This window comes from Melanostigma gelatinosum (assembly GCF_949748355.1).
Source record: "Melanostigma gelatinosum genome assembly, chromosome: 21".
NCBI classification, from domain to species: Eukaryota; Metazoa; Chordata; class Actinopteri; order Perciformes; family Zoarcidae; genus Melanostigma; species Melanostigma gelatinosum.
Window position 1 is genome coordinate 13,711,515 of NC_136654.1, and position 13,510 is coordinate 13,725,024.

Here is a 13,510-nt window from a genome sequence, read left to right on the forward strand (position 1 = left end):
CCCCCCCCCCTCGCTCGCTGCTCTGCATATTGTGCACTGTGCAGCATGTTGAAGGAGAGATAAAGGTTAAAGCCACATCTGCAGGGAGCTGCAGCGGTGGGGACGCTGCACGCGGAAGATCACGTGACGCGGACACACAAACGCCAGCGCGGCCGCATGCAGATTGCTTCTCAGGAATTCCTCCCCCCCATGCATTCACACACACACACAGAAAAAACACACACACACACATTTCATCACATGCCGGCATGTTCTTTGTTCTGTCAAGGTTGTTTCGTGATGGATGAGTCGGCATGCGACGCACATGGGAGGGTCATTACAGGAGGCCCGGGCCTTTCTCAGCCAGACACCTATACAGAGAAAATGGGCTCAACAATGGAACAAGATACCATCACAGGATGGAGAGGACGGAGCACACCTCGACCACACCCCCCCCCCCCCCCCCCCCCAGATAAGCAGAAACATCCGTCTGCATGCATGCACAAACACTGTCTCTTTTGCTCTCACACACACACACACACACATTCATGAGCCCGACTATTGTGGCGCAGTGGGTTCACTAATCAGTCATATTGAGAGATGTTGTGATCTAGAATCATGCGTCATTAAAACAGATAATCACAGCAGCAGAAGAGATCTGAAAACAAATGACTTCTTGTTTTTTACTGCCTGATCTGAATTCCCCGCAATGTTTTGGTGGAAATCTTCCACAGCTCTATTACTGAGATTACTTTATTACAAGATTGTTTGTTTATTTTGGATTTACAGAGTTCTGGTGTTGACATTTTTCTTGTTGAATGTGTTGATGTGGATTTGGGTTTCATGTTTGTTGCTCCTGGAGCTAAGAAATCGATATGGCAACGACGGTCAGAGACTGAAATATCCCTAAATAACTATTGGATGGACTACAGTGAAATGTTGTTCATGCTCCCCAGAGGATGAATCCTAATCACCTTTCCTGATCCCCTGACTTTGCTTCTAACACAATGAAATATCGACCATTGGACAGATTGCCACAAAATTGGTACAGATATTCATGATCCCCTGAGGATAAGTGACACAAAATGTGCCTTTTCATCCAGTGACAAAATCAGGTCATTTCGATTTGTCCAATACTTTTTTAATGACTTTTTATGAGCAAAGACATGCAAAACGAATTATATTCTTCAGCTTCACCTTTCTGTTTGATGCCAATTAAAAGATGTTAAGATAAGATGGTGAGCATGAAGCCTCACATCGCTGGAGACTCTTAGTCTTGTTAAAGGACACCCATCCACAATAGAATTAATAGAAATTAGAGTTGAAAATTATAAAATCTTGTGGGGAACAAAAATCCCAAAAGAATTACATTTTAAGAGATGTTGAGAATTTACTGAGCCACTTCAACGTATTGTAATCAGAGCATCTAGCAGCTCTTCTGCACAGCCTTTAGTATTTAGCGATGGTGCTTTCTGCAACAACAACACAAGACATGAATCACCCGGTTACAGGCCTGAATAAAATAATGTATGGCCCACAGGATGAACCAGTGAATGAAGCAGGTAGGAGGGGAATCCAGTTATCGTTAGCAGTACAGCTGGATTTAATGACAAATCAGTTCCAATCAGTCAAATAAAGTATAAAGGACAAAAAGTACGAATAGAACAAGTAACTTTTATCTTTGCAGTAAAGAGAAGAAATAACCTGAAGCCGTCTGACATCCACTGGTCAACAAACAGGAGCCTGAAGCTCTAATGCAGGACTTACAGTTCTCTACGATGCAGCAGACAGACCCACAGCTTCTCTGTACCTCCTGAAGTTCAAGAACATTTAGTTTCCTTTTGTGTGTGTGTGTGTGTGTGTGTGTGTGTGTGTGTGTGTGTGTGTGTGTGTGTGTGTGTGTGTGTGGGTATAAGTCAATGTGAGCTGAGGTGACACAGTCATCCTCCCCTGGGATTAAACCACAGGATGAAAGTCATGCATGAAATCACCTCATTCACACACATGGTTTTGCTGGAGCTACTGTTTTAGATTATGTTTTTTGGAGGGTTGTGAGAAGAAATATTAATTCAAGGAGTTTCACGTTTCCTGCTGATGTGCAGCTATAAACCATGTGTAAGCTGCTTGGACTGATAGGAAACGGTACTCGTTAACACTGGTTAGATATTGTGATACGACACAATTAACAATGTGTGACAGCATCTTAACTTGAGCTGGAGGATCATTTGAACCTTTTTGAAACGTACAAAGAAAGAGTGAAGTGAGGACAACAAGGACAATAGTTTCCTGATGGTAAGAGGAAAGACGAACCTCATGTGAACAAAAGGAAGAGATTCTTCATCATATCTCAACACATTACATTACACATACAGCTTCAGCTTGTTGCATGCATACAGTCTCTTTTCAAAACACTTTTCCAGCGTAGGTTAACTTTGTTTTTTAGATTTACCTACACAACAAAACTACTTGGTAAGGTTTATGAAAAGGCCGTGGTTTGGGTTGAAATAAGTAAGTTTGTTACGTAGAATTACGACGCTTGGAGGTACGTCACTGGTTGCAATAAAGCCCAGAAGATACGTAACAAAACTACGGTAAAGTCAACGTCCTGTGTTTTTGACAAATCCATCCTACACAGACTTTAAACTGTGCTTAAATTATGCTATTTAAAGTTGGTTAAATAGTTCATCCTGTCGTGAATCAGAAGGTAAGAGAAAGCGACTGATGGCTTCAGGGACCAAATCTATTTATGTTTTCTCTGCTTAGGAACAAAATGAAGGCCGGCCTTCACAGGATCCTGTCCTGGAGAGATCGCTGAGCTCAGCTAAAATGAATATTAGGGTTCAAGTGAGGACAGCTGACAGTGCACTCTATCCGCCCCATAATCCTCCACAGGTCACATCAGTCAGCACCAAACATCTGGGCCAATACTGTTGGATTGGACATAGTGAGAAGGGTTTTTTCACTTGTACAAGAATGTCCTCGTTATTTTTAGACTACATCTTGCTCTGTAACACTGCTGGAAGTTAAACTAAATGAAGATCACTGGGTTTAAGTGGGGACAATATGCTCTTGCACTAAATAGAAAATATGAGGAGGCCTCTATCCTCCCCTTAGTGTCACAGCGAATTTAATCAGCAAACTACAGTCCATGTTCTAAAGCATTTTAAGACATTCAACACCATTTCAACAGTTGAAAATATCAAGGTACCTGTCGATAAATTAGTAAATCAGCTTCTACCTCCGCTTGTTGCCCATTGTTTCCCCCGATCACTTACCTCTTGAAGTGGCTAAGTAGGGTGCCGACCAGCTCCCCGATGCGGCTCTCGTTGGCGGGCACAATGGCCTGCAGGCACACCACGAGATCCCTGCTGTCCTTGGTGTGGAACACAACCAGCTGGTCCTTCCCAGGGGACACGCTCACTCCCGTCACCTGGGCCAGTGTGAGAGAGGGGACACACAATTAAACACAGATAAACATGTACATAGAGTCGTATAACCATCTGTACTGTAGATAAACACAAATACACCACATATACGGACACAGAGGCTCATGCATATCGGAGAGTTTGAGGTGGTGTAAACCCAGAGGACGTGAATTCACTGGGGTTGTTGCACCAGGCTAATTCTTCACGTTTAACTTCCACTGGAAGTAAAAGAAGGAGACCTGCGGTATTTGGAGCGCAGGCTGTTTATAAGAAGTGGAAGTAGTCGTCGTGACGTCACCTATTGGTTTGTTGAGTACGGTTTTGAAGCCTGGAGTTTGGCATTTTGGCCGTTGTCATCTTGGATTTTGGCTGTCGTTATGTTGGCTTTTTGCAACAGCTGAGGTAGCAACCTGCCAATCACAGTAGCCCCGCCCTGAATCATACCCTGCTTTATGGTCTGTTTGACTCTAAATGGACCATAATTTACTAAATGAACATCATGCTGTATTGAAGAAGACTTGAAACTAGAGATTGAGACATAAACTCATGCTTACAATGTTTACTGAGGGAATAAATCAAGCGAGAAGTAGAGTCATTTTCTCATAGACTTCTATACAACCAGAGGAGTCGCCCCCCGATGGACACTAGAGAGAATGCAGCTTTAAGACGTGAAGCCTTGGATCCACTTTTCAGAATCGGAGGTTGCCGCCTAATTTTGAGTATCAATCAGATTGTTTGAGTGGGAGACCAAAAACCTTTTGACGTCAACACGTCAACTCAAAGAACATAAAAATCATACACAGTACAAGAGCTTTTAGAACATCCAATCCAATGATGTTGTGATCAAATTGAAGCATTATATATTAACCTTCTTCAGAAGGAAGTTGCTTTTATTTTACAAGCTACATCAAGGTTACATTTTGTGTGAAGAGCTTTTCACTTTGAAACTGAGCCAAAACAAACACTGTTCTGGTGTTCTCAGTATCTTGTTTTCTGGGGTTTCTCCCACTCAAGGCCTAAATCAGCACTTGCAGTAATGATTCATTGATTAGCATCCCAAAGGTCCAATCGAATTTTTCCACTCAGAGCCCCCAAACGACACAACAGAGAGCCGCTAGGCTGAAGGGGGAATCCCAGTTTTGCGGTTGGACTGTTTAGCTTAACAGGTCTTCAAAGGAGACACGACTGGAAGAAACCAATATATCCTCATAGGTAAACACATCTCAGGGGGAAAAGGAGCTCATGAAACCTTTGTTTTTTATGCCATTATCTCTCTTCCTTTCAGCTTTCCTTTGTCATTCCCTGCCTTTAGGTATCCAGCCATTTATTTCTCTCTTAATATGTCTTTCCGAGCTGAACTGTGGTGCTGCGTGTTGAGGAAACAGCCACAGGGCAGCCAGTCAGGGGCGTTAATATCCACTCAGCAGACTGCAACGCCGAGACAAACTCTCCATCTGGGGAGGACGGGCTGAGACAGGTTGCATCCGCCGCCTAACAACAGAGCTAGCTTATTTAGCTCCAACATGACGCCTGTGACTGCGAAAAACAAACACTTCACCGTAATCACCATGAATTAAAGCCTGAAGCCATGCCTCTCTGTCTAGCAACCCACCCGCAGTTAATTACATGGAGCCGATTACATTTACATTTATATTAAAGGCCTAATTGATTGGAACGACGGTCGGTGTTCTAATGAGTTGGGTAATGACACATTCGGATTCATGTCCTTGTCTAATTTTTTTTGTCTTGATTCCCCAAATCAGTTTTACCCCGAGTATGAAATGTGTTCGAGGCATTTATCTGCCCAACCATCTGTTCAACTGTTGCTCTGGCAAATCTGAGAAAACTTGAGGATGTTTTTCATTACTGCAGTCCAACTCATTTGTGTTGAAAACTAAAACACACTGAGATAGTGGGGATCTTGCAGGCTTATTGCATGTCATACTATATGACATCAAATTAGACATGTTAGATTGTGCAATGTATATTTCATCCAGGGTTTTTTCCTTTAATTGTCTTATGGGATAGTAAACTGAATATCTTTTGGTTCTCAACTGCAGGTCAGACAAAACGTGCACTTTGAGTAAATCACCTTTGACTTCACGATATTGTGATGGACATTTTCACAATTTTATTATATTTCATGGACAAAATGACTAATCGAGAAAATAATCAGCAGCTGAGTTGAAGTCCTCATTATGGTGCAAATGTGAAACAAATGGTAACGAACACGTGTCATCGTCTTTTGTAAACGAGTTTGAATGTATGATTATGATCGAGGGATTGCCTCCACACGGCTCTCAACATGGCGACGGCTGAGCCAGCTGCTAGAAGCTAAAGGTGCTAACATCGCTAATCGTACAAACAACGGCAACAGTGCTGACTGAGCTAACAATATTTGCCTGGGAGGGAACTGGAGGGTGGACGATGCATTATCAGTGGTATCCGCCGTATGAGAGCAGTGCAGAGAAGATGCCACTTCAAACTGACCTCCGGTGGACTTGGTCATTTTTGATGCAGTATATATTTCTACTCGTATTCATGCATAAGTCATTTTGCTCTGAACTTTGTTGAACTTCACCGTGTCTCTGTTGTGCAGAGGAAGTATTATCCCTTGCCTGTTCACAAAGATAACTGTGTTGTATGAGAATGTCCCACCACCAAGGCCTTTGGTTGCTGACCGTTTGTTTTTGAATGTTGTTCCTATCAGTCTGAGATGAAATGGCTGTAACATTGGCCATCGGCCCCCACCTTTGCTCATTCTGTATAAAGAAAGCTTGTTCACTTTTTTTCTTGGTTCTTCCTCACTGAGACTGTACGCATTCTGTTGTGATGATTGAACCTTCTCTGCGCAGAGAATAAATACTTAAAATACAACCTGGTTTTTGGTATTTTGTATTTCAGCATGAAAAGACTCTCGCAAAGCGTGTATAGGAATTTTTCCCATTACAATCTTGCATCAAATATTTGGATTACCAAATAAAACAGCAGCAGACATTCACATGCTGTAAAAGGGCCACGTATTCTTTTCTTTCTATTACACTTCTAAATATATCAGAAAAATGTGGGATTATCATGTATCTCAGTCGTGCTATGTTGTCTTTTTAGATCACACTGATTGGCTCAAGGAGTACATTTACATATTGGACTAATTTACATATTTGTTTGAGGAGGACTGCACCAAAATGTTGCATTTAGAAAAGCCATGTTGCTAAACAGTACACACACACAAGTGGGTGTATTTTGGTGAAAGCACTTGCGAGAGAACTACTTAACAATATGACCACGATGGTTTTGGTCAAGTGCTCTCTGGTGTGATCCCCTCTGCTCGGCAGTTGTCATGAGGACATAACATGTACAGCAGGTTCTCCCGGTGTATTGTTACGGGAACAAACTATCGGTTACATAACACATCCCCACAGTCCTGTTAAGATAGGAGGGGGGAAAAAGCAGCAGGAGCAAAGTGTGATTAAATAAATATGATATAATGAGCGAGGCTGTTGCGAGGCTGTGAGGGCATCAGTGAACCAGCCAGAGATGTTTACGGGGCAAAAACTCATCATCCGCCTGCAAGTCGCCTCTCAGATGAATTTATGAACACAATTATGCTTCATCACCTTCTAATCCTGATCTCGCGTACGGTGTTTTGCATAATTTGAGACATTTTCTTTTCTTCTACCTGCTGTTAAGAATAGGCTGCACATGTAAACCGTTCATCTATATAAACAAATACGGCCTCACTGCAGCTGTCGGAGGTGTTGAAAGAAACAGACTGAAGTGAAGCGATCGACGGGTGAATAAAATAAAAAACAAAAAAAAGAACCAGAGCCGCAGGGATCACAAAAATAAGACAGGAAAAGAGTGCACAGACAGGAGAGCGATTTGTGCACACGCCTGAACGACACCAGACATCAGCTGATCTGCCCTGCCTCCCGGTATCCATGACAACGCTGCCTCCTGGGAAGTTGGCATGACAACAACGGGAGGAGAGAAGCTTGGGGGGGGGAAGAGAGAGCGACAGAGAGAGAGAGAGAGCACAACATAGGGAGAGGGGTGAGGTGGAGGGTGGAAAAGGAAAGAAAAGATGGTGAAAAACAGGGAGACGAGTCACTGGTGCAGAACGGATATTTCACAGTTTCTTCACCGGGATACATTTTATTCAAGAAGACAGAGTCTAATGATCGCACTTTTGCAGCGCAGGCATTAACTGGCGTATAAATCCTTTAGGCGGACAGTAGTCGGCTCTTTACTGTAGATCTAACCATCTGTCAGCGCTCATGCTGCCCTGCAGGAGCAGCGGTAAACACACAGTATCGGGCAGCCAAGGGGACGCTGTGGTGTTAGCCTATCGGTGCTAATCAACAGTGAGCTAACTGCTCTCCCCTCTGTTTGACCTCCTACGATCGATAGCGCCGCCGTGGCTCTCAGCCTCCAGCACATCTCCAGCTCCTCCTCACCACTCTTCCTCACTTTTACACCTTGACCAATTCACTCACCCGCCCACTCAGATTGACATTTGAAAAGGCCGCAGGTGTGATGGATACAGCAGGTCAGCGGTTATAATCAGCGGTGTGATTGTGACTAAAAGGATGAATAACTTCTTGGGTTTGGCAACCAAATGCTGTAAAATGACGCACATTTTCTATATTTCTCTTATTGTCAACAAAACCCATGAAAAGACCAAAAACAACAATAAAAGAATATAAATAAAATATTAAATCTTCAATAGAAATCAATGAGACTCCAAATATAGTTCAGTAATTTCCTTGAAATTTTTTTTCTCAGAGGAAATAGCGCATTTGTTAGAGACTATTTTCCACAGCGGATGAATCCACATTAGGTGCTCTAGTGAGTATTTGTGGCAGAAGAACGGTGTGTGTGTGTGTGTGTGATGGAGTCACAATAAACTCCAGTGTGTGTGTTCATGGTGATGAAGGAACAACAGTGAGGCTCACTGATGTGTTTTTAATGGAGCTCTGTGGCTCAGAGGAAGAAGAGATATCATTCTTTGGACAGACAGACTTGTTAGTAGGATCAATCTGTTGTTCTCCTGGGATTTGTTGACAACAAAAATATTGAATATCACAACTTATCCTTTAAGAATGCAACAAATTATGAATTGTTAAAAAACAGACACTAAAAATTAGTTTCACGGTTAACAAAAACACGGACAACACCCAGACCGGACAACGCCTGTGGTAACAATCTGTCAATTACATTCAGCCCCGCCCTAAAGCATCCCCTGCTTTATGGACTCTAAATGGACCATAATGTACTAAATGAACATCATGCTGTATTGAAGAAGACTTGAAACTAGGGATTGAGACCATAAACTCATGTTTACAATGTTTACTGAGGTAATAAATCAAGAGAGAAGTAGAGTCATTTTCTCATAGACTTCTATACAACCAGAGGAGTCGCCCCCTGCTGGTCAGTAGAGAGAATGCAGCTTTACATGACACATTAAGCATCGACTTCACTTTTCAGACCCGGAGGTTGCTGTCTGGTTATCGTGTGTACTCTGCTACTTATGTTGTCTCTCTCAGGTTGAACACCGGGGCGTCTCGTCACAGTTGTCACCGCACACACTCATTATTTAAATACCAGCTTTTATGTGAGGATTTACTGTGTTCTGTATGCTTGCCGAGAGTAAAGGCCATTTTAGTTTCATGCGATTCATTTGCAGGTTGATATATTCTTTTCATATGGAATGTGAATATTAGGCGGCAGAAAATCTGCGTACGTTTTCTGAGCTTTCGCACTGCAAATAAAGGCATCAAGCACCATTTCGAAAAAAAGTCATAGTATGATAGTATTTTGCATGAATACAAAAGTGTAAAAGCCTTTATAAGAGAAGACTGACAGCTGCTCTCACATCCAGCAGGATGCACAGAGGAAATGTAAACTTCAACTAGGAGTGCAAGAATATCATATACTTTATGTCTCACTGTTGCATAAAAGGAACATTTATGTTCGAAAGGCTCCTGCTGGGCTGCAACGCATGACTATTTCTAGAAAATGTCATAAAAGGTCAAGTTGTCTTGTCTGACAAATCTAAAGATATCCAATTAAAGATGACATGAGAAAGAAAACATCCTCACTTTTAAGAAGCTTAAGAAAACATTTTTTTTGCTCGTTAAATTACCTTAACAGTCAATTGATTATCTAAAAAGTGAATATGTTTTTCTGTCAATCCGTCAATCGTCTTATTGTTTTACATTTTCAGAAAGCTTTTATGTGGGACTTTTTCTTATGAATAATAATGTCTTGCAGGATAAAAAAAGATGACTGTAAAACCAAAACACTGTACACGCTACTCCATACATGCATATTTAAATTGATATCATTTGTTAAACCACTTCCCTGAAACCTCTAATCTGAAATATATATTTAAACATTTTAAAACAAGAAGCAGTTCTCTACTGCACATTTATAGAAATTTAAACAAAGTACATTATGAGAAGCATGTTCAATATAATCCTATTACTGCTCTGGGTCTTCAATAATTAAACTATTCATACATTTTATTCTAATGAGGTAGAGTGCTCTTTAAACTTGACCAGAAGCAGAGACGTCCTTATCAAATACTTTTTGAATTACTGCTGCTTATCGTTTCTTTTTTTTATTATCTTGAATTCACTTTAAAATGTTTTTTGGTGGTTTTACTTCTTTATGTTTTAAAAACATTATAGTGTGTAGTGATTTTCATTTCTCCCAATATGATCTTTAATGGTTTTGTATTCTCCCCTCTTTTATTTTTACCTCTACAGAATACAAAGCAATTTCTACTTGCAACTCCTCATCACAAGCTTTCATATCATTCCCTACTGAGGCTGTCACAATGTCAAGTTATCGTGGCCGAGCAAATTCTTTATGTATAAAATGATTAATGCGGTTTATGATGTGTATCATAAACATGATATCAATATTTCATGTTTAAATATCACGGTTATCTCCAATACCGGTATATCGTGACACCCTGTTCCCACCCTAAAGATGAACTCTTCGAGGGACCCGACCCAGAGGTTGAGAACCCCTGATGTTCAGTAAAGCACTTCGAGTTACTTTTGTATATGAATAAACTCGCCTTGCTGATAAAAAGACTGTTGTTTCGCTTCATGTCTCTGTTTACAAAAGAGTCATAAGCCGTCAAAAGCCAAGTTTCTTCATCTCATTCATGAATAAATATTTTGACATAAAACTGACACTTTAGATGAATCAGAACAAGACTCTTGTGCTTTTTCGCAGCATTAACTTGAGCTTATAGGATTCATGGTTTCATTTTGAAGTGTCTAACATCTCATTTAAATCAAAAGCTGTTCTGCATAAACCCTTTTCATTCTAACCTGCGACACATTAAACAGTGTTTAGAAGAGCTCTCCTTCTATAAAGCCAAAGTATGAAACCTCTGCAGTAAACTGTGTCTAATGAGCCGCCCTGTGTTTACCGCCTTGTGTTTGCAATAAAGGAAGCTGTTAAAGGAACGGAGTGCTCCATACGTTGTAGAGGGGGATGCTCTTCATGGGTTTGTACTGCTTCAGGGGGTCCATCTTGTACAGGTGGCGGTCAGTGATGAGCACAGCCCGGTCCTCCGCCTTGTGGAAACGGTTGATCTGGGAAAACACAAAGCTCCTCATTACTCACCCCGCAGGACAAGAGACACATCTCAACAGCCTGCAGGGAGACGGCGAGAAAAAACGGCGAGCAGTTGAGTTTGTTCTGTTTGTGCAGACGGATGCATGTTGTGACTGTGGTTAGGAGTGGGTGAATGCTCTAAAAGCCTCCTCCCTACCTTGCGCACGTTGCCGGAGAACAAAATCCTCATGAATTTGTCTTTCCGCTGCAGCTCGCTGGAAACCAGTGAGAACGAGGAGGCCGTATCAGGGCTGTCTCGCTTCTGTCGGACACAAAAAAAACACAGAAAAGCTGTTTAAAACACGCCGCTAATCTAAAGGAATTCATCTCCTAAACTAGACGTACTCTCATTGCAGATTTCAATTAATCCTTTTTCACATATATCACATATTTTTTAGAAGTCAAGGTCAACGTTTTGGGAAATATGCGTTTTTTAATTCTCCCGTCTGTACAGTACATATGAACCTGGTTAGCTTAGCACAATGACTGGAAACAGGGGGAAACAGCTAGCCTGGCTCCGTCGAAGCTCTCTGCTTAACACAGATTTAGTTTAATCTGTACAAAAAGTGAAATGTTAAAATTTGCCGTTTCACTCGGTGTTGTTTGTTTTTCCCGAAAAAGGATGTTCACTAAAAACGATGTGTCACATCTGTGATGCATTAAAACATGTGTTGAAGTGTAAAGTGACTCCAGTATCTTTCAGTGCCATTTTAAGCACATTTTGATACTATATTATGAGAATAATGTGGTGAATCACAGTTGTTTTGGCTTAGGATAAAAGTGACATGAACGTTTCATATCATCCCATGTCTATATTACTGCTCCCCACCAATGCTGCCATACCACCGACTCACCAGGTAGTTTCCTTCCCAGGCTCTCTGCAGCCCCAAGTCGGCCCTCTGGCCCTTCAGGGCCTCCAGGCTGGCTACCTTGGCCCTCACCTGCAGGGCCTCCTCTGGAGAGAGGCCTTTGATCAGTGTCCATGCCCACCACCTGGAGGTAAACACACAAACACAAAGAGAGAGCTGAGAGCGGAGGAGGATCGACTGAGGCCCTGATAGTTGGGTCAGCGGGGGCGATACAGCGGGACTGCATTGGACCCCAGCTGTACTGTACTTATTGGCCCTTAACTCACACATCTTGACAGCCTACATCATTCTCTGGGAAAGATATTTTTCGTACGGTGCCCGGCTTCAAATAGAGAGAAGCAAACAAACAGACGTCGGGATGAAAGGCAGCGATGAGTCTTTGATGGAGGAAGAAAAATCAATGAGCCCAGTGTGAGCCCGAGGCAGAAGGAAACGTGTTCAAACGGACTCATCTGGATGTAAAATAGCACTCGAGGACATGCCTCGTCTCCAGCTGTTGGGGTCAGACCCACTTTTAGTTCAGCCAATACAGGAGAGGGCTTTTCTTCAACAGATAGCAATTTAAAAACAGTTCATTCTTTTTTAAAAGCTCATTTTCTGCCTCTGTTTTGAATGAGAATGGGTAGCATTTAAAGCTAGTTTTACTTTATTTTGGAACAGTTTGAACAAAGCGACTTATTTGTGTTTCAAAAGCAAGAACCTTTATCCATCACATAGATATCACATTTCAAGAGAAAGTCATGTTACCTGTTGTAGATGCTCCTGAGGGTCTCTTCAAACTTGCGCAGGACTTTGGGGGGCGTTGGCCACTTCACATGCCTGCCGTAATCCTTCATGGATCGGACGTTTTTGAAGCGGCGGTTGACCTCACGGACGTAAGATCTCACCTTGTAGCGTCGGTAGGCCTGCAGGATGACGAGGGCTGCTCTCATCCGCCGGTATCGCATTCTGGCTAAGGTGCCCCTCCACACCTGCAGACGTAATGAACATGCATGGAACCGCAATCAGTGACGTATTATAGGAACCCAACTGCTGCATGGCTCCTTGAAGGGTTCTTGAGAAATACGTATTATAACTACACTGCCATATGGTGGCATATAAGCCTGTAGTGTCTCCCTTTAAGCGGTCAAGTTCTAGAAACGCTGGTTCCAACATTACCCATGATGCACTGCAATAGAACGGGACCCTCATCTCTGCCAGTAATAACTGTGAGGACTCATGAAGACCTCCACATGACTTACACCGACCTTTATCTTAAGTGGAGTTCCACTTTTAGCACCGGAGGAAGGAATGACGGGACATTTCTAACTGCTGTATCTACATTTTAATAATTCAATTGGTAGAATATCCACCGCTAACCCGGCTATTTTAAGTTTTTATGCACCAGTGGTAAAAAGCTGACTATAAAGATCTATGAATGCACTAAAATGAAAATAAAAGTACAGACTAGAGCTATAAATACGGGTGCATATTGCTGTAAAAGGAAAGGCAAGTTTATTTCTATAGCACATTTCTACAAGGTAATTCAAAGTGCTTCACATGAAACCATTAAAAGCATGAAGGCAAAAGTAAAGGAGATTTAAAACATACATTGAAACAATA

General features: G+C 42.0%; 1 protein-coding gene across 1 annotated transcript in view; it reads right to left on the bottom strand.

The window, feature by feature from the left end:
* myo1d (myosin 1D) overlaps positions 1–13,510 on the bottom strand; it is a gene marked incomplete at its 5' end in the record, with an annotated part of 83,438 nt that overhangs the window by 20,623 nt on the left and 49,305 nt on the right. The window contains 5 exons of the mRNA XM_079293319.1: positions 3,255–3,409; positions 10,904–11,017; positions 11,197–11,301; positions 11,894–12,032; positions 12,656–12,879. Of these exons, the coding sequence (XP_079149445.1) occupies positions 3,255–3,409; positions 10,904–11,017; positions 11,197–11,301; positions 11,894–12,032; positions 12,656–12,879 (737 nt within the window). The remainder of the gene's footprint in view (positions 1–3,254; positions 3,410–10,903; positions 11,018–11,196; positions 11,302–11,893; positions 12,033–12,655; positions 12,880–13,510) is intronic.